Here is a 21,255-nt window from a genome sequence, read left to right as displayed (position 1 = left end):
CGAGAGCTACCAACACTGAAAAAGCGCCAATCTCTGTGTGAAATACAACCATGAAAAGTGGTGTTTTCTCCTCAATATGCTGGAGAGATCAAACTTTTACCCACATAACATGAAACTTTGTGAAAACTTTCTCGATTTGGTAGCATATGTATGCATGTCCCTGGATCGCTGCAACCTATCTTTTGTTCCTCCTCTTTCCTGATGCACTAAACCGGAATGAATTTTAATTCATACCCTCTCTTCAGCTCCCATTTCCTTAATATGTTAGAATCATCTTTATTCTCCTACATCTTTGTTTGTCACTAACCTCTCTGTGCAGCACACCAAGAACAAGTCTCTGGCTCACCCTGTCAAGACCTCTGAAGCACACACTGATGTTCACACACAGGGCATTCACAAGTGGAATCTACTGACTGCAGGTGAAATGCTCCTCCTCAGCATTAAAGGGCAACACAAGCACATCAGAACTCCCACATAGATGTGTTGCGTGCCCACGACTAAGAATAACTTAGATGCTTCAAAACAGTGAAAATTCCTGATAGTGATTATAGATTGACATTTTCTTTGTCTTGCAGAGTTCTACCAGAAAGGAACCTTAAAGCAGAACTAATAGGGTGGAACGCCAGCCCAGCGCTGCCCAGCTCTTCAGCGCCAGACGCTTCCACACGGGTATTCGGCAAGGACATGCCTTTCCCTCCTCTCCACCCGACACACACACACACACACACACACACGCACACACACACACCCCCTTCTCCCTCCAGTGCCTCACAGCGGCCCCGCCGGACGCCCCCGAGGAGCTCTATGGAGGTGACGTGAGCGGCCCTGAAGAGACGGGGAGAGCCGAAGCCTTCCCGGCCCAGCCCCACCGCCACGCCGGCGCCCCAAGAGCGGCAGCAAGAGCTACTCTCCCCACGGAGAAGCCGCCCCGGGGGTGCCCCCAGCCGCGGGTCTCACCGCAGTTACCTCCTCACACATAGGCCGGCTCCAACCGCCGCGCAGTTCAAACCTCCGCGCCACTTCCTGCGCCTGCGCACTTAAGGGCAGGCGGGGCTGCGGCGGCCAATGGGCGCGTTCCTCTGCTGCTAGCATCATCTCCTCTCGCGCATGCGCAAAGCCACGTACTGAGGACAGGGACGGCGGTACTTCCGCCCTGTCCTGGGCGATCCTGAGCATGCGCGGTCTGCCCGGCGGCGGCGCCCGCGCAGTGGTGACGGCGTCTGAGCGGAGATGGGGCCGGGCTGGGGGGTCGCTAGAAGGTGCCTGTTATGACAGGGACTGGGCGAGGCTGAGGGGAATGCAGTTATGGGCTTGGAGATAAAGACACAAAAGTGCGGGGTGGTGGGGAACATACGAAGAGTAAATTAGCATCGTGCTTTTACAAAAGGGCTAAATCGGTTCTTGGCACCTTGTGACCTCTAGCAAGCAAAGAGGACTAGTAGCTTCCAAAAATAGTTTGCTAATGCTGGGGGGCAAAGATGGAGCTCAACCCAATATAGATAAATACAGAATTCTCGTTACTGGGCTCCGAGAGGAGTGTTGTCTTCCTCTGTAACAAAGACCATGTAGTCACTACTGCAGATCGGTAATTTACGTTGTTGCAAATGGGAAAAGGGGACATTCTCAGAATTCACAGCGTGAAGCTTTTGCAGGGATAAGCTTTGCTATGCGGAACATTTTACATTCATTATTAAGGCATCGATACCCGATTGGGTAAAGAACGTTACAGAGAACAGACACTGGTTTCCAAAGGTTTACTGAGTGAGGCGTGCACAGGAGGCCCAAAGGCTGCAGCGATTCAGCTGTGAGCACCTTGGGTAGGAATACCTGTCGTGGTGTGACTTCGAGTTGGTGGTATTTTAAGTTGGTTTTGAATTGAAAAGTGATTAATAACTCCAGTCGTGGGTGTCTTTCAGGAAGTACAGTAAATCCCGTATACATTTGGGATGACCTGGAGGTTGTGAAGATGAGAGATCGTCTAACAAAGGTGGCTGGTCAGTAATTTCCTTTGTTCAGGGTGCACATCTGATAAGGGATAATTACTCACTCTTTGGGGCTATAGGAGGAGCATTTTTCAGCATATATATATTCAAGACTACATCTGTTTCAGCAGCAAACTCATTATAAGAAAACTGGATATACTGCATGTGAACATCCATCATCAATTTTATAGAAATGTAATACTGATATTTTACTGGAGTTTTAATATCTTTTCTTGCTGCCACATTGTACAGAAGTGGAAATTTATATGAGACTGTTTCACGAAAATATTCAAACATCTCTTTTAAATTCCTGCGGTTATTAATTTATAGCCCAGTAGCGTTCAGATGGCTCCCATCCTGCATCACCTTGTATTTGAAATTCCCCTGATGTGAGTCTACCCATTTTAGATGCAGTGTGTGAGTGCAGGAAAAATATTTTCAGATGCATCTCTCAAAAAAAAAGAAATTTATTTCCATCAAGACATTTTTCTCCAAATTTCAAAAACTTTATTGTCATGAATAATTAAGAAAATGAGGAAAAACTGAAAACAGACATCAAGAAAAACCAAACAAACCCAGAGGTAACACATGCTGCTTGTGACACTCTGTAAGATTTCAGGTACAACACACAGGGATTCAGGCTCTGGTGACAGGACTTCCCCCCACTCACCAAAGCTGCATGTGGGATGAACTGCACACACTCAGACCCTCATCTATCAGCAATAACCAACAATTCTATAAAGTTGCAGTACTTGTGGAAAAAGGGATTTTTCTTCTTGCATGGAAATAGGGAACATGATGCTATTTGCCAACAGCAGGCATATTTCGGAGTTCTTTGGGCAGTTCTGCTCCCCATCCCCTTACCAGGGATCCTTACTCTCTGCCAGGAGGGGTAAAGAGATGCCATTGCGTCGTGTGATGCAGGCAAAAATTACTGTTATCGGGCCCTTGTCCCAGTTTTAGAGCCTCTGTGAAGCGTGGAAATCCAGGAAGATGCAGGTATCGCATCCCCTGTTTTTCCTGGATAACCAGTCCAAAGAAAGGACTGGGCACAGAGGTAGCAAAGGCTGAGGGTACCCTCTCACACACAACAAACAGCACTTTTATGCTTGGTAGGGTCCTTTTCCCCCTTGACTATGGAGAAGGAAATGTGGATGGGGCCACACAAGCCAGCACAGCGACATCAGGTTATGTTCTACCGGCCGCTGTTGCCGAGGCCACCGCACAGAAGCGCATCCAGGCCAGATGTCGCTGCCGTGAGGCTCGGGGCTGGTGCTCGGGAACTGATCTCCCCGCTGCCCTGGTTGGCACCACTGCCTGCCCAGGGCTCTGCCCGTGCTCCCCGGCTGGTTCGGCAACTCCTGCTGGGGCCAGGCTGCTAACTGCCTCCGAGCTGTCCTGCTGAAAGCTAGCTTGTGTTTTTCTACATAACAGGGCAGCAGCAAAAGCAAGACTACAGTGTAGACATACCACATGTCTCTCAGACCCCAAGTGCAACTTTATTTAGACAGACAAAAAAATATAAATAGGTAAATTAAAAAAAAAAACAACAAATTTTCTGGGTGATTTTGGAGAGAGCTGCCTCGAGGGTCCGTATTTTTCACACGCACTCAACTAGGAGACCTTCATTTTGCCTTTTTCAGGAGCTGCTTCGTCGATGAGTGGCTGCTCATCTCCATTCACGGACAGGATCCTCTTTTCTGGTGGCTGCTCCTCAGGCTGGCGGGCAATCAGCAGACGGCAGGTAAGCAAGATCCCAAAGACCAGGGCGTGGGCATAACGCTTGAGAGGATCCCCCACAAGCTGGTGGAAAAAGAGCACAGCCAGCACAAGGAGGAGGAGGAGAAAGTTGGCCACGTCTTTGGGGCGACCAGGCACCAGTGTCATGACAATGCCGCATGCCACTTCTAGGGCACCGATGCTCTTGCGGAGAAGGATGGAGCTGACTCCCATCTTCTTCAGCATGGGGAGGGCCCGCACGTAGCTTTTGTATGCTCGTTTCTGAAATCAAGCGGCAAGAGCGTGGAACACCGTAAGGTGAGAAAGTAAAGGCAAAGGTGACTTCCATTGAAATAGATCGATGTGCAATATGACCACTTCAGTCATCACAGACCCCTCTGGCACAATATCCAGTCCGTACCCCTAAAGCTCCTGTTGCAGGGGTATTGATACCATCAGCCTGCAATTGCTCCTTTATAAGCTGTTGTCTCCCTGCTGGAAAAGTTCTGCAACCTAGCACCCATCTTTGGAGCTAGGAGCAGGCTGCGTGTACCTTCTCCAACAACTGAAGTTATTAGAATTACAATGCAGACCCGTGTTGTTAGATGAAAGTACCTCTCTCTAAGAGTAACTTGTACTTTAAATAATACACCTAGTCCTTGCAAAGCCAAGGCACAGCAAGTAAAACCAGAAGTCTCTTCCTACCTCAAAGCAACTTAAAATATCCTATTGTTATGGGCAGTATGACATTTGCACGGGACTATCCATCAAAGCTGAGATTCACCAACCCTGTCCTGTGCTAACATACCTTTATGATCCTTTCTTTCCTCAGATTAAAGCAAGCTGACATTTGACATCCTTTGCTCCCTGGTTCATGTGGGATTAAGAAGCAGTATAAATTGCACGACTCGGCCTCCTTACACAGCTGCCTCATTGTTTCAGGGAAGAAACAGCCTCTGTCCTTACACACATTCAAGTTCTTGCATTTGAACATTGGGTGCTCACAGGATCATTGGTTTTTTGGTTTTCTTTTTCAATCAAGTATTTCCTTTATATTTTAATATAGTTATTGGAGACACTGAAACTATATCCACTTACACTTGAGTATATGATCCCTGCAGATATTCTTGCCATTGTGTTCTCCGCTTTCTAATCAGGGAGAGGGAAATGGAAGCCAAATCTCAGGTACAGAGTTGTTCAGCTTTCACAGACACTGATCACATTGTAGATTTCCTTCCATGTGATTTTGGAAACCTACACTACAGACACACAGAACTTCCCCACTTCTTTGTAAATTTTGTTGCTTCCTTCTAAGAGGAGCTAACACTTCACATGCAGTTAAAAATACACAGCATTGTCACCTTTGCTGCTAAATAATTGAAGTTGTCATGACACACTTTAAGTGTATGCATTGTAAGGATGCATTTTAAACTTTCAGTGAATAAAACCTCTCCTCAGAGCAGAGTATTTTTAAACAGTTGTGAAAAATACAGCTTTATAAAGAGATGTACAATCAGCATGTCCTAGAGTACTCTGGTATTTTAATAGACAAACTAGTGTGTCTGGTTTTTGTTGAATGAAAAACTGCGAGTTCGGTGCTGTGGGTAGATGACAGAGGTTCTGTATTTGATCAAGGCAAGAAGCCATGCTTATTGATTGGCAAGATCAGGTTTTCACTGTCTCCATTACATGACAGACTACCCTGGTATGCAGCACAGCAAAAGCATAAAGCCTAATGAGCCATGAACATGGTACAATATGCGCTATTAAGAATGATGATGCTGTGTAATATCCAAACACCTTTGCTTTCTCTTTGTGAAAACAAAGATCAATCCTACCTGTAGGCCTGATACTTGGTAAAGCAGAAAGGGACAGAGAAGCAAAATATCTTACAGAGCAAGGATTCTGCAATGCTTCTGAAGTCTCAGTGCTTTTTTCTGTCCTTTATGTAGCAGAAGCTTAAAAGCTTTGTTTTCTGGGCATTTTGACTCAGTCTCTAGCTCCTGAGTTACTTCTTGGTGATTTTTCTTTGTGAGATCCCTGTGCTGGGCTGCAGATGAGGCACTGTGATTCAGATGTTATTTGAGAGCTAAGGAAAGGCAGCTGGGCAGTTGGAGGAAAGGGAGAGAATAGAATGTGCTGGAAACTTCCAGCACTATTTTTTTTAGGGGCATAAAAATTATACCAATGCTTTTCAGCCACTGCAATAAATATGGTGGGGGTTGGGGGGGATGGCAGGAGAATAAACAAACATAGACAAGGAAGCAAAACATGGCAGCAAGTCCCCTGCCTGCAGCTCCCAGCCGGTAAAGCTCTGCAGCAGGGCTAGCCCTGGCCAGGGAGAAGCACTAACTGGCTGAGCAGCTGGGAAATGCAAAACGACTTTTTGTTCCTCTCCTCGCCCCTTTCCCATTAGGCAAGAGGAGGAGAGGCTCATTTCCCACGCTAAAGAGAATAATAAGACGACTATTAATAATGTTTTCTTCTGCTAGCTAAGAATCTTAGAGCGTTTCACGGTCATTAATTAATCCCTGCACAAGTCTGGTGAGGTAGGGACAGCCAGTGACATTATCCTTGCTTTGAAGCACAGAATTCTGAGGGTGATCATCTGGCTGCCAAAGCAGGCACCTGCTTTTCCTACCCCCGTCCAGAGGGTAGTTATTCTCCCAGGGACCAGCGGTACCTGCCTGCTACATGGCTGGCACTTCTTCAGACTTGGCTTTTCAGAGTCCCTTGTGTCTCCATCTTTTTTGCAGACATCGCCATGCTGTGCTACCCCATCCTCCTCCCCTCTCCCCATCCCTACGCACAGGAGGTTTCTCCAGGGATAAGGTTCAGACGGAGCCAGGATATCCTCGGCACTGCGTATCATTTGTTTCTTTCTACATCAAATAAGCAGACAGACAAGCTTCTGCCCTCTCGCTCCCATCGCTCAGGGCTCCGGAGCAGTCAGCCTCCGTGCATCCCCCCCAAACACGGATTCTACCGCAAGGTTGAGGGGAGAGACCCCGAATGCACCTCCCTCCGTGCTGCCGCTGCCATACTCACCATCTCGTTGTAAGCATCTCTGCTGAGCCGAGGGGTCAGTTTGATAGTCCCCATGAAGACAAAGAAAAGCCCCAGGGCCACTGAGAGGGCGACGATGGTGATAGTCCTGGGAGATGCCATGGAGCCGCCAGGAACCGGGCCTGAGAGCCGGTCCTAGCGAGGCTTTGTAGCTCCGGCTGCCAGGCTGGTTGGGAGGTAGTCAGTCACCATTGAAGGAGAGGGATAAAGCTGCAGAGGCTGCGGGGTGACAGCGGGAGAGGGATGCGGCCGCCTCCGCTCAGCCACCGCCGGGTCCTAGTGCCCGGCAGCTCCGGCACCTGCCGAGGCACAGGCGGTCCTGCCGCTGCGCCCGTGCAGTCACCCTCCTCTTCCCCGCACGGGCTGTAAATCACCCACAAAAAGATTAAACTGAGCCGGTTCTAGGGGTGTGGGGTGGCAGCCAGACACATAGAATTGCTCACTAGTGGAAAAACAAGACACTGAGATGCTGGAGTGAGTTCAGAGAAGGGCAACGAAGCTGGTGAAGGGTCTGGAGCACAAGGCTGATGAGGAGCTGCTGAGGGGCCTGGTGGGGGCTGGTTCAGCCTAGAGAAAAGGAGGCTGAGGGGAGACCTTATCACTCAATACAGCTACCTGAAATTGAGGTTTTAACACGGTGGGGGTTGGTTTCTTTTCCCAGGTAATAAGTGATGAGAGGAAATGGCCTCAGGTTGCACCAGGGAAGATTCATATTGGACATTAGGGAAAATTTCTTCATGAAAAGGGTTGTCGGGCATTGGAACAGGCTGCCCAGGGAAGTGGTGGAGCAACTGTCCCTAAAGGTGTTCAAAAGGCATTTAGACGAGGTTCTTAGGGACATGGTTCAGTGCTAGAGTTAGGTTATGGTTGGACTTAATGATCTTAAAGGGTCTCTTCCAACTAAAATGATTCTATGATTCTATATTAGCAGAGGGCATGGGAGTAACCTGCTATGGAGGGAGAGTGGTCAGAGGTCTCTTGTACACAGGCTGCTTTCAGTTTCAGATGCTTTGACACTAATACCCAGCAAACAACATCTTGCTTAATATATTTGCCCCAGAAAAGTAAGAAAGATGTCTTGCCTCTGTGGCTCTCCTGGAACCTGATGCCCAAAAGGGACAGTGAGGCCACTGTGCAACCCTCCTCCATTGCAGATAAAACCTGTCCTGTATGTTCAGCTCTCCAGAGACTAGTAGAATGGTTTCCTGATCCTCTGTTATTTTCTGATTTAAAATCATTATCTCTTCCCCTCTAATTTGCAACAAATTTCCTTTTGGCAAAAGCATAGCCTGGCTAAACAGAAATCCATTCAGATTTCACAGCAAGAAGCCACGGTATAATTATACAAACCAGAACTGCTAGAAAACTGCATCCCTCACTATAACCTGAAAACATGAAGCTGTAACAGTGTGCAAAAATCTTACACTTGTGGGATAGTACCAGTACCATCAGGGTGAGGGTATTTTCCAGGCTGCTTTAACCAGCAGCCAAAGAAAAGGTTTGTAGGGGAGTGAAGGGTGGTGAAATGCTACAGAGAACCTTTTCACCCCAGAAATCCAAGTGTTTCCCTACACAACAGCGTCATTTGGCAACCCTAAGTAAGACAGAAAGCAAAATTATTTATTTTTATACAAATTTCAATAAAATAAAATCCTAACTATATCAACTCCAGTCTTCAGGACAGTAGGATATGGTTTCCCAAGCTCTCAGAGCTGGTGTACTTGCTTGTCAGCGGGTAAACAGCAGCACCAGCTCGCAATGAACAGTATGAGGAAACATGTCAAAAGGTATAACCAACGTGGGGGTAAATGGCTCTCCTGACAGCTTCTTCTGTGGGTTAGGTGGGCAGCACAGCCTGTGGAAAGCAAAGAGAGCATCCTTTGGACCAGCAGCAGAAGCCTTCCCACCATTATCAGTAGCACAGTGACACAGAGGATGCACTAAGGCGGTATCAGGTGTTTGGCCAATATCCCTCAGAGTCTGCAGCTGGCACTGACTGAGATCTGGAACCATCACTACTGAATCCCAAACCAGCTCTGAAAACCCCATGGACAAGCTGAAGAGTCAGTGGCAGGTTTAAAGCTTCATTTCTCACAAGCCATGCCTGCTGAAAGACACTTAATATCCTTAGGAAATAATCCTCAGTTCTGCAGTACCTTCCTTGGTTACCTGCAGACAGATTTATCACCTTTAAATGGGCCTGCCCCAGATAAAGAAATAGCTATATGATTAACACTGAGCAGGTGACTAATCCCCTTGGCTTTGCTTTATTAGCTCAGGGCCAGCCTTCCTACAGTGAACCCAGTGGACTCCGTATCCCACCTCCAGACGTGCTGTTTTGTTGGGGAGGGATGCACAATGCCATTGTAGCATCCTTGCATTATTTGCTGTTCCTTACTGATGCACTAAAGTATCCTGCTGGAATGTAAAACTCAAAAAATACCTATTACCTTAAGCGAGCAAGTGCAACTTGCAGGTAAACGCAAAGTAAGCAAGAACTTAAACCACTTCTGACCACACACTGACTCGTCCTGGATCACACCTGCAGAACTCACCCAGTGAAATTCAGTCGCAACAAAAACCTTCCTAAGCCAAGGTCAGATGGTTACATCCTTCCCTGGACATAACAGGGTCTGTCACTAATATCAGCGGAAAGGAAGAGAGGAAGGTGTGCTCACTCAAGAAAGTTCCTCATGGCTTCACCCTCTGGCTTGCAGGAGATGTAGAGCAGCCTTCGGATGGACTTGCAGTTTCGGATGGCTCGCACAACTCTGTAATCTGCAAAAACAGACATCATGCTTTCCCACTGACCCACCACCACCATGCACTCTCCAGAAGGAATTATTGCACAGCAAGCATCATAGAACTGCACTGAATTGTCTAAAATACAGGGAAAAAAATAATATACACATTTTGCCATGTCCTGTGTCAGATGCAGGCTCTTAGAAGGCCAAGGACATGACCCATGCTGCTAACAGCTCAGCCAATTTGGCAGGCTAGAGCAGTGGGAGAAATCCCTCTGCTTCCCAGGGGGATGAAGGATGAGAGAAATATTGTTACGTAATTAAGCAGAGGCACATAAAGTCTTCCACACACACTTGTGAGACATCTGGGTACCAGGACCAGTCTGGGACTTCGCAGTACACACTGGAGTAAGCACAGTGGAGATCACTAAGGCATTTAGAGGGCTGGAGCACAGCATGAACAGGGAGAATGTGAGGTCTGCGGTTACTCAGCCTGGGCAAGAGAAGGTGAGCAGGGATCCATCTTCTATCTTCAGGGGCCTCAGGGGGATTACAGAGAAGATGGAGCTACAATCTTCTCAGAGGGGCAGGAGAAGAGGATGAGAGGCAACAGATGCACTGCAGCAAGGGGAAATTCTGATTAAATAGACTAGGGAAAAACATTTTCAGAAGAGGATATCCACCTTTGGACATATTCAAACCTCAGTTGGCCTTTATAGCCCTGTGCAATGCTATAAAACTCTGAAGTTAGCCTTGCTTTAATTGGGAGACCTCCAGAGGGTCCTTCTCTCCTAAATAATTCTGTGAGCCTATGAAAGATGGAAAAAAGATTAGAGCTGTCTGCTTTAAGCAGAAAGCATGATAAGGGCACTGAAAACAGCAGACTCTATGGGATTTTAGCTGCTGTCAGCAACAAGGTACGAAACTAGTGACAAAGCAAGCAGAGAGTTTGGAGCCAGTATAACAGGTCTCAGAGAACTTGTTCAAAGTTCTCTGTTTTCAAGATGAAAATAAAGAGCATATTCTCTCACGGAGGCCAGCCCGAGATGGGTTCACCACAGCAACAAGGGGTTGGGGACCCTCCCACGATGACAGGAGTTGTGGTAACACGGCCTCTGCTTTTCCTCCGTGAAACTCACAGTTGGAAATTCCTGTGAAGCAAAAAGCAACCACATGGACTGAGCAGTGCCAGTCTCCCCAGACATTAACGTATAACATGAAGTACTGCCCTTTGCTGCCTAGAGGTAACCTGTTAGGATCCCTCTGCTCACTTCTGCTCTTCTGCTCCCACTTTTTCAGCACTTAGTTTGAAACTTTCTGCCACAGCAAGTTTGAACTCACCGTTGAATGCTGCGTTCCACCTGGCATCCTCGATTGCCTTTGCCACCACCTCAATACCGATAACCTTGGACACTCGGTGAGCCAGAGAGAGACCAATTGTGCCTGGAAACAAGGGATACAAAAATACTCCACACATCCATGCTGAAGAAACAAGCCTTTAGATAGAGGGGATCATTTTGGGGACACAAGGCACCGTTCCTGGGAGCCAGGTTCACACAGCCACTGCTCACCTGTTCCACAGCAGATGTCAAGGAGGACGGTGTCCCCGCCAGCCTGGCTCAGCTCCCCGACCGCCTGGTACAGAACTTCTGCTCCACCCGTGTTTACTTGGAAAAAGGCATCTGGAGAGATGCGAAACTTCAGGCCGAGCACTTCTTCAAAGATGTGCGGTTCTCCGTGAAGGAGCTGGAAGGCGGACTGCTCGTGGGAGCAGCGTGTCATGGTGCTAGCGGAGCACACAAAAAACAGCTCTTAGAAGGCCGCAGAGAGGCAGCTGACGTCCTTTTCCATTCCTGGGTGCTCATGGGCAGGGAAGGATGGTTTTTCCCCCCCAACTTTTATTTCATGTGAGCCTTTCAACGGGATCAAGGAATTTTTATTCTTTTTAAGGGGTCTGTAATTTGCACAGCCTAGAATTCATTAAAAGGATCAAAATGACTTTGCAGAAGGCAGCAGTCCCAGGGTCTATTCCCCATTTTCACTGCTAATGTGATTTACTGTCTTGGGAAAGACACTGTAGGTTGTTTTAGTTTCCCAGGCTCGTAACTCCCATGAAGTAGAGCCATAGTGTATTCAAGTACTTCAGGTCTGGAGAAACAAAAGATGTGGCCATCTTAAAACCATGTCTGCAAGAGGCATCCAAACATCTGTCATTCTCTTCAAGCACTCCCTGAACGGGTAGAATTTGGATTTGATCAAAGACAGGGGGGGAAAAGGAGCTGGCTTGGTTTCTACTCTTTCCCTTCATTAGGACATATACCTCTCTTGGAAATAAAGTGAAGTCAAGGCACAGACTCTTCCAGGTCCACAGGTGAAGAACTCCTTAAGCAATGCTTTCTGCATAGCCAGTGCCTCCTGTCAAGAGTGAGAAAGGAAAACCTGGCTGTTTGGGTAATCTGATGAAACACCTAGCCAGACACCTGGTGTGCCTCTTGCCAGGGGCCCTGTCCGCCATATACTCACCTGGCCCAGCTCCTGGGGGTGGAAAGTGACGATAGCCATGGTGTGGCCACGGCTGGTGGTGCGCACCACGAGCTCCCGCCAGTGTCCGCCTTCGTGGAAGAGGATGCAGGAGTCCAGGGGGGAGCGACGGATGAAGTCTTCATAGCACTGAGCAGAGGGGAAATGGCACTTGTAGGACAGTGGAGACAACCGCCCTGGTCTCAGCATAACTGTGCACCCCAAATGAGTGGTACTTCCACCAGCACCACCTGCTTTTTCTGTTTGATTTCAATACACTGAGTGAAAGCTCTTTCCAAGTTCTTAGAAGACAAGACATTTTAATAATGTCAATTTGTGATTCTTATGTATTTCAACAGATTGGCAGGAATTCATTGTCACTTGATTAAGTTCATTTATTAGGACAGTTTAGAGGGCTGCAACATTAATATGCAAGTTTAAAAAAATATTTATCCATCCACCAGAGCCAGGTCTGAAACTTTTCGGAACATGAAAATGGACTTGAAAACCCAGCATAACTAAAATTACAATGTTCTCCCAAATAAGAGTTATAGCAGTCCCTCTATCCTCTATTCCACAGTATAAGGACAGACATGAGCTATTTATTTACCTGGGCTACTTGTTTATGTTTTGAGGGTATGTTTTCCATGTGGTTGGCTTTCACACAGACAATATTTCTTGCTGGAGAGAGACAGACAGATATTTACTTGTATTGTTTCAGGGCACGTAAACCTCTGTAGGAACTGACATGATAAACTTTCCCCTGAATTCTCCCATTGTACAACAAAACAAAACAAAACAAAACAAAAATGAAACAAAAAAATGGTATCTAAGTGCCCTACTAAATCCTGTGATACTCTGGGTACCCACAGCCTGTAGGATCTGCCAGAATTCCCTTTGCCAGTGACAACTGTCACTAACTGCCATGAAGAGGTTGGAGCTCCAAGACATTAAAAGATGTCCTCTAGCAACTCCCGAAGGAGCCTCTGCACCGTTCTTAAACTAAGGGAGCCAGAGCAGAGCAAACTGGTTTTCTAACTGGAGAATAATGGTGTGGACTTCCAGCAGCAAAGCAATTGAGGTTGCCTGGAAGACAGCATTCCCACATCAGTTTAAATGCTCAAGTTTGCTGTCAGAGGTCAAATGCATCCATGGAATTATTTTTTTCAATGAGAAAAGTACACAGTGAACACCCCCAGCGCCTCTTGCTATGGATGTTGAGAAGCAAAACCTAGTATTGACGGCGTGAACAAGTTCACCATTGAGCAGTTTGCAAGGGGCACGCAGCTCACATTCGCTGCACAAAACCAAGCTGCCTCATGCATCCCAAACACTCCAACCTCACTCTGCTGTCTATGGACATGTGCACCCCTACATGCTTTCCCTGCTCAGCACAGGCTCCTGGAGCATGCCAAAAACATGCAAATAGCATAATTAAGAATAACTAAGCTAAATCCCGGAGGGGCTGCTACCACAGCTGTCACCCTTACTGCTGTATTTAGCTAACTAGAGAAGCTGGTGTTTTTTAAGAAGCTAATGAACTGAGGTTTTAAATCTGCCGCCCTGGACTTGGCGGTGTTTCTGTTGGCAGTCCCCAGGATTCAGGCTTCTGACTCGGGCCAGGCTGTCACAGCAGAGCTTTGCCCCAGCCCAGCTCACGCCAGCAGCTTCTACCCAGCAACTTGTTCTGTGCTGACCTCTGCCAGTGCCCACATACAACCCCACGGTTTTGGGGTTCCCATCTGGTCCTCGGTTCACAGAGAAAGTAGATTTGTTTCGGTAGCCAGTAATGATGGGCTGAGGGAGAAAAGAAGGAAAAATAAAACCTTGGATTAAAAGTAATGGAGAAAAGACAAACCCAGCCTGGTTGTTCTGGTGGCAACATGGGAAGATACAGAAGAACATGCAAAACGCAGGAACAGAACTTGTGTGTGAGACCCCCAGGACTTTCCCTTGGGAAGAAGAAATGGCTCTCTGTGGCAGAGCGGTAACAGGTTTATCAGGGAAGGCTTGGGGACAAAAAAGGGCTCCGGAACACTGGCCTTGTCTCACTCTGCAGCAGTCACAAGCTGTAAAGCAGAAGCTAGCAAGGACTGCCACAGCTAGCAATCCCCACCAGGAGACTCTTCAAGAGTTGAGTGAGAGATTGTTAGTGGCTCAGAGGAGACAACGTTCCCATGGGATACTCACCGAAGGGACTACAGGCTGGAGAGGACAGCAGAGTCCGTCAGGTTGCTGTACATCTACGCCCAGCTCCTTAAGACGAGATGCCAGTGTCTGCAAAATCTTCCTCTGGCTTTCATATTTCACCTGCAGAAAAGTCCTAAGCCAGAAACACTCTCACACAACCACACGATGGTGGGCAGCAATTCATCACCCACCTCTGGGAAGGCCAACAAGAGGAAATACTGCAAGTGGGATACAGACCCAGAGGAACCCTGCATTTCTCATCACTGCAGCCACTTGGAGCAATGGGAAGAGAGAGGAATCCTGTGTCTGTGGTCCCCAAGTGCTGGCCTGGAGTGCCTGGTCCAACCTGAAGCCCCAGTGAACCAGGTGACCCACATTGGACATGATCAGGACTGGGCAAGAGCCCATCCTCTGTGCTGCTGGTGATCACACCCACCACCTGCAGGGAACCCCCCAGTTCTATCCTTCACAATAACGGAAGAATTAATGCAGCAGTAAATAGGGTCTGAAGAGTTTACAGCATTAAGTGACTAAGATGATAGGGGCTATTGCTCAAGGGGAATACGAGGGACAGCGGGGGCAATATGACAGAGAAAAGTCCAAGTAGACACATCTTACCTGCAGCTGCTCTTGATAGGGAAGTCTCCATAGTGGAGTCACCGCATTTGCTAACCTGGAAAGCACAACATCATGGTAACAGCCAGAACTACTCACCTTCTGATACTTATGGCACAACATCCCTGCCAGCTGCTTCCTGGGCAGGACCGTTCTGGTAGAAGTTCTGCAGCAGGGCTGGCTGTGAACATACAAACTCCCTTTTCATGGCACCCTCCTGGTGCAGAATACTTGCGGCTGGAAGAGGGACCCAGGAACCACAATCACCAGCTCTCCAGAGGACAGCCTGAGCCTTTGGCAGAAGATTGAGCAGTGATGCCCAGGTGTCCTGGGTAACACAGTTGTCCTTCTGATCCCCCTTTAGAGGACAGGAACGGCATTTTGCCTGCACAGGGACCCACAGAGGCTCTGCCAAGCCCTGGGTGAGATCTGGGTCCAGGCTGGTAAAACCAGGGGAATGAGTATTCAAATGTTACTGGGGTCAGAGCAGAAAAAAACCACCAAGTGCTGGTAGAGAAGGGGGGAAGGGTAGGCAGAAGAGATCATGTTGTAGCTTCAGCTGTACTCTGTTGCTTTCTGCCAGTGAATCAGAGGCTTTGGCCATCCCTTGCTGCTCTGAAGACAGCCCGAGTCCCATCTCCCCAGAGTCTTCCCCTAAAACAACAAGATGCTGCTCTCATCACTCAATGCATCCATTCTGCATTATCTCCCTGCTCACATTTACAGCCACTACTACCTCTTTTTTTGCTAACGCTGTACAAGATTAAACCCAGCACAGTGAAACACAGTTTGTGTGTAGCAGGTAGGGAACTAGAGGCTGCCCACTCTTACTGACTCGGGCACCCATGCAGTGGCAGTTTAGAGATAAACCTCGGAACTTACTATTACTGTATCTGAGGCGGGGTGAGCAAGAACAAAACACATAAAGGCTGATTTAAAAAAAAAAAAAAAATTAAAAAGAGCAAGGGGTGAGATGGATATGATCCAAACTATCATAAATATCCACCAACTACCGACTCATTGGACCCATGGAGAATCTCACCCCGTAGCTGGATAAGCTCCTATTATTGCTTGCTGGGATTTTTGGAGCTGCTTCCAAAGCACCCAGCACCCAGCACTTTCAGGCACAGAACTGCAATCAAATGGACTATTACTTTTTACTTGCCAGTATGGCAACTGCTCTGCTCCAAATCCTTTCCCCTTAGACCTTTTAATTTGTCTTTTCCATTATTCCTGTCCCCAGGCTGAGCTCTGGGGAAGCCAGCTCTTCTATTCCCACCGGCGAGAGCTGTGTGGACATGAAACCCCCAACCCGCTGCTCTAACCACTACAGGTGCCCAGTGCTTTGGAAGAGTGCTTGGTCAGTTTGGAAGAGCCATACCTCTCCTCCCAGGATGAACCTGGCAGGCTGCAGCCCTTCCTGGGCTTTTTCTTCTCCTTCTGCTTGGCCGCTGTCTTCTCTGTCAGCAGGCTGTGGTCCTGACCAGGCAGGCTCCTCAGGAGAGCACTCAGAGCGCGAAGGTTCCGGCACGGTAGCCTCAATGCCCAGGACAGAGCCATGGTAGGAAGGAGAGGGGCTGCACCCCTGCAAGCAGCACAGCAAGCCCACCATCCGCCACCACGGCAGCTACACACCTGGAGGTGGCCCGAGAAAAACACCATATTCGTGGGCAGCTCCGCTCCAGAAAGTAAAACACTTACTTAAAAAAAAAAAAAACAACAAACCAAACACCACCAAACACGGCGGGTCTGACCCAGCGGGTGCATTTTCGCTTTGCCGAGAGCTGCCCGATAGTGTCTGCAGCGCACCCAGAGCCCCGGACGGGTGCTGCGGGTGGGGACAGGCAGCCCCAAGCGGCACCAAGTTCGCACCGCCCGCTGCCTGCCCGGCGTGTCCCGGGCCCCCCGGAGCCCCCACCGCTTCGCTCACGAGCACCTCGCTCCTCCCGCTCCCGGCCCATCGACGCCCCGGGCGTTCGCCCCCCGGCGGCGGGACGCGGTGCGCTGAGCTGCGCTTCCGCCGCCCTGCGCGGTGCTCACGGCTCAGCAGCCCCCGCGCCGGAGAGTTCCCCGCCGGGCTGCCAAGCGGCCGAGCCTGCTGCCGGGGGGCCGGGGCCAGCTCCCCCCACGGGCATTTCTCGGTAGCGAGTCCCGCCGCGCCCCCGGGGCCCGTCCTCACCTCTCGGCGCAGTGCCCGGCACCCTGCGCTTCACGGCTCCGGCAATGGGCCCGACCCGCTCCCCTCGCTGTGCTCGGCACACGCCAGCCCCGGTGCGGCGCGGGGCCGCCGCTCCTTGCGCATGCACAGCGGAACGGTGTCCCGGGAGCGCCTCTCCGCGGGAATCGCTGCGGGGGGTGCGGACAGGGCATGAACCCACCCTACGGAACAGGGCAAGGGGGCTCCTGTTTATCCACACCCGCGGCGGCAGCATCCGTGAATGTCACTGCAACTCGCCCCAAATGGTCTCTGCCCAGTTAGGCACCTGGAACAAAGAGGGTAGCGGCGGATGCAATCAGGCTCCCATCCGTTCTGTCCCAGGATTTAAGCGTCCTGAAGAATCCTGCATGACAGCGGTCCTGTAGCTCCCGGGATTGCAGGAGAAGGAAACTGCCCCGAGACAGTGTTCAGTTTGGGGCCCCTGTCACGGAGGGACCCCAAAGTTAGTTTTAGGTGGACAACAAGGTCCAAAACAGGCTTTTATTCAGTCCAGGAAAACAACCGATTAGAAACGGGGTTTATAAAATCAGTTAATACTCCGATAACATAAAATACAGATTCGGATATCAACTTGAGGAAATTATTGGGATACAGCAAATAAGAATAATGGAGATCCACAATATGCATACACGTGGCTCACCAAAAACAACGCCAGAGACGTCCCTGACTCCAGGAAAATAGATGTGCTTATATTTAAGCATGGAATACACTCACTGGTCTAGTGAGGAAAACACCCGCCCAAGTGGCGAGGAATTATTTAATACACTCGCTCATCTGGTGAGGGAATATCTAAGTTATCACTCACCCACAGGCGAAGATGAGGCAGTCTCATTTTTCTTTCGGGAGGTTACCTTAGACGGCGTCCCAGTCCCGGGAGGGCTCTCGGCGGCAGCATTTGGCCCGTGCTCCGGGAGGACCACACACACAAGAGTAGCCTCGGCGGGCCCCCGTTTTATAGTCTTGTCAGATCTGGCTGTGGGCAGTCTAGAAGCTTCGTGGCTTCTCTGCACCCCCTACTGTGGCTATGTGCACCTGTGCACCCCGCTACTGTGGCTGGTGCATCCCCTCCTCTCTCCTAATGATTCTGACCTGTGTCTCACAATAAGAGCCATTAACTTGCCCCATTGCAGGAGAGGGGGGAGGTGTTGGGGAAGAGAGGGGGTGTGCACACATGCAGCTGCCACATCAGTTCTCAGCAGAGGGGGAGGTGGGGGAAGAGTGTACTGCCACAGCCCCTCATCGGAAGGATGTTGAGGAACGAGAGAGAGTGCAGAGAAGACAACAAAGCTGGTGAGGGGCCTGGAGCACAAGTATGATAAGGAGTGGTTGAGGGAACTGGGGCTGTTCAGCCTGGAGAACAGGATGCTGAGGGGAGACCTTATCCCTGTCTGCAACTACCTGAAAGGAGGTTGTAGCATGGAGGGGGTTGGTCTCTTCTCCCAAGTAGCAAGTGATAGGACAAGAGGAAATGGCTTCAAGTTGTACCAGGGGAGGTTCGCATTGGATATTAGGAAAAAATTATTCCCGGAAAGGGTTGTCAGACATTGGAACAGGCTGCCTAGGGCAGCGGTGGAGTCACCATCCCTGGAGGGGTTTAAAAGGCGTTTAGACGAGGTTCTGAGGAACATGGTTAGTGGCAGAGTTAGGTTACAGTTGGACTCCATGATCTTCAGGGTCTCTTCCAACCAAAGTGATTCTGCGATTCTATGATTCTATGCGGGCGAACTCTCTTCCTTTGTACCCGGCTGCTGTTGGCTTCACCCGACAGCGCCTGCTGCCCTGCGCCGGGGCCAGAGCCTCCCAGCCGCGGGGGGGCGCTGCGCTGCCAAGAGCCGCCCCGTGTCTGGGGCGGGGCCCGCCCCGCAGAGCCACGCCCTCCAAGGGGCGGGGCACCGCCGAGACCACGGATCTGTTTGCAATCGCCTCGTCCACGTGACCGCGGCGCAGGCGCCGATTGGCCGGCAGCGCGCAGGGCGGAGCGCAGCGCAGAGCGATGCTGGCGGCGGCGGGCGGCAGCTCCGGCCCCGGCGGGGCGGGCGGCTCCGGGCCGGGCCTCGACGGGGACTTCTTGTCGCGGTACCGGCTGGTGTCGGCCAAGCTGCGGCGGCGGTTCCTGCGGAAGCCGAACGTGGCGGAGGCGGCGGAGCAGTTCGCGGCGCTGGCGCGGGAGCTGCGCGCTCAAGAGAGCCTGCCCTACGCGGCCTGGTGCCAGCTGGCCGTGGCGCGCTGCGCGCAGAGCCTCTTCAACGGACCCGCCGAGGCGGCCGCGCTGGCCGAGGCGGCGCGGCTGTTCCTGCGGCAGGAGCGGGACCTGCGGCAGCGCCTGGGGCTGCGCGGAGGCTTCGGCGAGCACGTGGCCGCGGCGCAGAGCTGCGGCGCCTTCGCCGCCCGCCTGCACCTGGAGCGGGGGCAGCCGGCGGCGGCGGCCGGGCTGTGCCTGGAGCTGGCGGCGGCGCTGCGCGACACGGGCCAGCCCGCCCGCGCCGCCGCGCCCCTGCAGCGGGCAGCCGAGCTGCTGGCGGCGGCGCGGCTGCCGCTGGAGGCGCTGCGCTGCCTGGCCGAGCGCGCCTCCTGCCTGCTGCTGGGCCGCGACTACGCGGGGGCGCTGGCGGCGCTGACGCGGGCGCAGGCGCTGGCCGGGGCCGGGCTGGGCGGCGCTGGAGGCACCGGGGCCGCGGCCGGCGGCGCCTTCTTGGACGTGCTGGCGCGGTGCGAGGTGTCGCGGGTGCTCCTGCTGCTCCTGCTGCAGCCGCCGCCCGCCAAGCTGCTGCCCGAGCACGCCCGGACGCTGGAGCAGTACTGCTGGGAGGCGGCGGAGGGCGGCGCGGGGCCGGGGCCCGGAGGCGGCCCCGGTGCGGGCGGCGGGCTGCCGCCAGCGGCGAGCTACCTGCCGGCCGAGCTGTTCTTGCTGCTGCAGTCCGCCGTGCTGGCGTGCCAGGAGAAGGACGCGGAGGCGCTGAAGGCGCTGCAGGCCGAGCTCTGGCCGCTGCTCAGCGCCGAGCAGAACCACCTGCTGCATCTGGTGCTGCAGGAGATGGTCAACCCTGCCGGGCAGGGGCTCTGAGCGCCGCCGCCTGCACCGGCGGGCCTCGCCGGGCTCCTGCGGGGCGGCAGGACCGGGCTGGGACTTGTTACCTGAAGCACTCTGTGTACCAGCGCACTTGTCAGCTCCTTATTTATTTTTACTACATATTCTGTGACAGGCAAGCAATAATTGATGAGCGAATGTGTTCAGCTACTCATTTATCTTGTGTCTTAGTAAACTACTCACGATACATTCAAAGTTGTCAAGCTTGAAAAATTCCTTTTGTTGTTGGCCCATCATGTGTCCAGCCTAACTAGCTGAACATTATTGGGTATGTGCCGGTGTGTACGATCAGGCTAGGTGGTGTCATGGTAAAACACATGGAGGGATGATAGCGGTTGTTAACCAGGTTGAGAAAACAGGGGCAGTTTCAGGAAAACATAGAGCAGTAAAAAGGATATTGTGAGTTCCTATCTCACATGGTGGAAGTTTTCTGAAGCAAAAGTCAAACAGGAGATTGGAGAACAACCATGAGTGTACTGCCCATTCCAAAGACTGCAAATTGATTTTGTTCATGTGCCTTCTGTGACTGGATTTAAGTCCCTGCTAGGAATTGCGGACCAAACCTCATGATGGGTAGAAGCTTTCCCCACCAGCAAAGCTGATACTGCAGAAGTGGCCAAAGTACTTTTGCAGGAAATCATTCCCAGATACAGAATACCTGAAACCATAGAATCCAATAGGTGTTCTCATTTTTCAGCATTAATATATTTAAGAGTATAGCAATACAGCAGCAACTACATATTCTAGATCATCAGTTGTTAGGACAGGTGGAAAAAATTAAAAGGATTCTCAAAAAGACAATTGCTCAAACTTGTAAGCAGGTAGGTTTGAAATGGCCTGAGGTTTGAAGAATAGTGCCATAGGACATTAGAAGCAGCCCTTGCCAACCTCGAGGGTTGTCACCAGCAGAAGTGTTTAGCAGATGTTTAGCTGTACTGGGACCATTGTCCCTGCTAGGAACAGATTCTTAAATGGAGATTAATGAGTTACCAGATTTGTATTCAGGATACAAAAAAAAAGTTGACAAGAAAATAGAGCACAAGCCAGATGGTTTCAGGCAGAACCAGCAGGACTGCGAGTATGTGACATCCAAGTATTGATAGAAGCCCACTC

The 21,255-nt window shown here is 50.7% G+C and overlaps 3 protein-coding genes across 3 annotated transcripts; 1 reads left to right on the top strand and 2 right to left on the bottom strand.

The window, feature by feature from the left end:
• Positions 1–3,083: 3,083 nt before the first annotated feature.
• Positions 3,084–6,869, bottom strand: TMEM35A (transmembrane protein 35A; the record flags this gene model as incomplete). Its single annotated transcript, XM_080352864.1, has 2 exons — positions 3,084–3,983; positions 6,750–6,869. The coding sequence occupies 2 exons, from the start codon at positions 6,867–6,869 to the stop codon at positions 3,597–3,599; spliced, it is 507 nt and encodes a 168-aa protein (XP_080208990.1). The 3' UTR covers positions 3,084–3,596.
• Positions 6,870–8,495: 1,626 nt separating this feature from the next.
• On the bottom strand, positions 8,496–16,998 carry TRMT2B (tRNA methyltransferase 2 homolog B; the record flags this gene model as incomplete). Its single annotated transcript, XM_080352795.1, has 12 exons — positions 16,218–16,998; positions 14,840–14,894; positions 14,222–14,341; positions 13,729–13,828; positions 12,642–12,712; positions 12,035–12,181; positions 11,832–11,926; positions 11,083–11,297; positions 10,853–10,954; positions 10,543–10,662; positions 9,446–9,545; positions 8,496–8,622 (listed from the first exon to the last, which is right to left on the bottom strand). Exons 1-12 carry the CDS (start codon positions 16,496–16,498, stop codon positions 8,496–8,498), a joined length of 1,533 nt encoding a protein of 510 aa, XP_080208921.1. The 5' UTR covers positions 16,499–16,998.
• Positions 16,999–19,047: 2,049 nt separating this feature from the next.
• F8A1 (coagulation factor VIII associated 1) lies at positions 19,048–20,322 on the top strand (the record flags this gene model as incomplete). The annotated part of the gene is made up of 1 exon (XM_080352715.1): positions 19,048–20,322. One exon carries the CDS (start codon positions 19,048–19,050, stop codon positions 20,116–20,118), a length of 1,071 nt encoding a protein of 356 aa, XP_080208841.1. The 3' UTR covers positions 20,119–20,322.
• Positions 20,323–21,255: the final 933 nt, after the last annotated feature.

The sequence above is a fragment of the Nesoenas mayeri genome, assembly GCF_963082525.1.
Source record: "Nesoenas mayeri genome assembly, chromosome: 13".
In the NCBI taxonomy this organism is placed as follows: domain Eukaryota; kingdom Metazoa; phylum Chordata; class Aves; order Columbiformes; family Columbidae; genus Nesoenas; species Nesoenas mayeri.
This window is presented reverse-complemented; position numbering and strand designations above follow the sequence as displayed.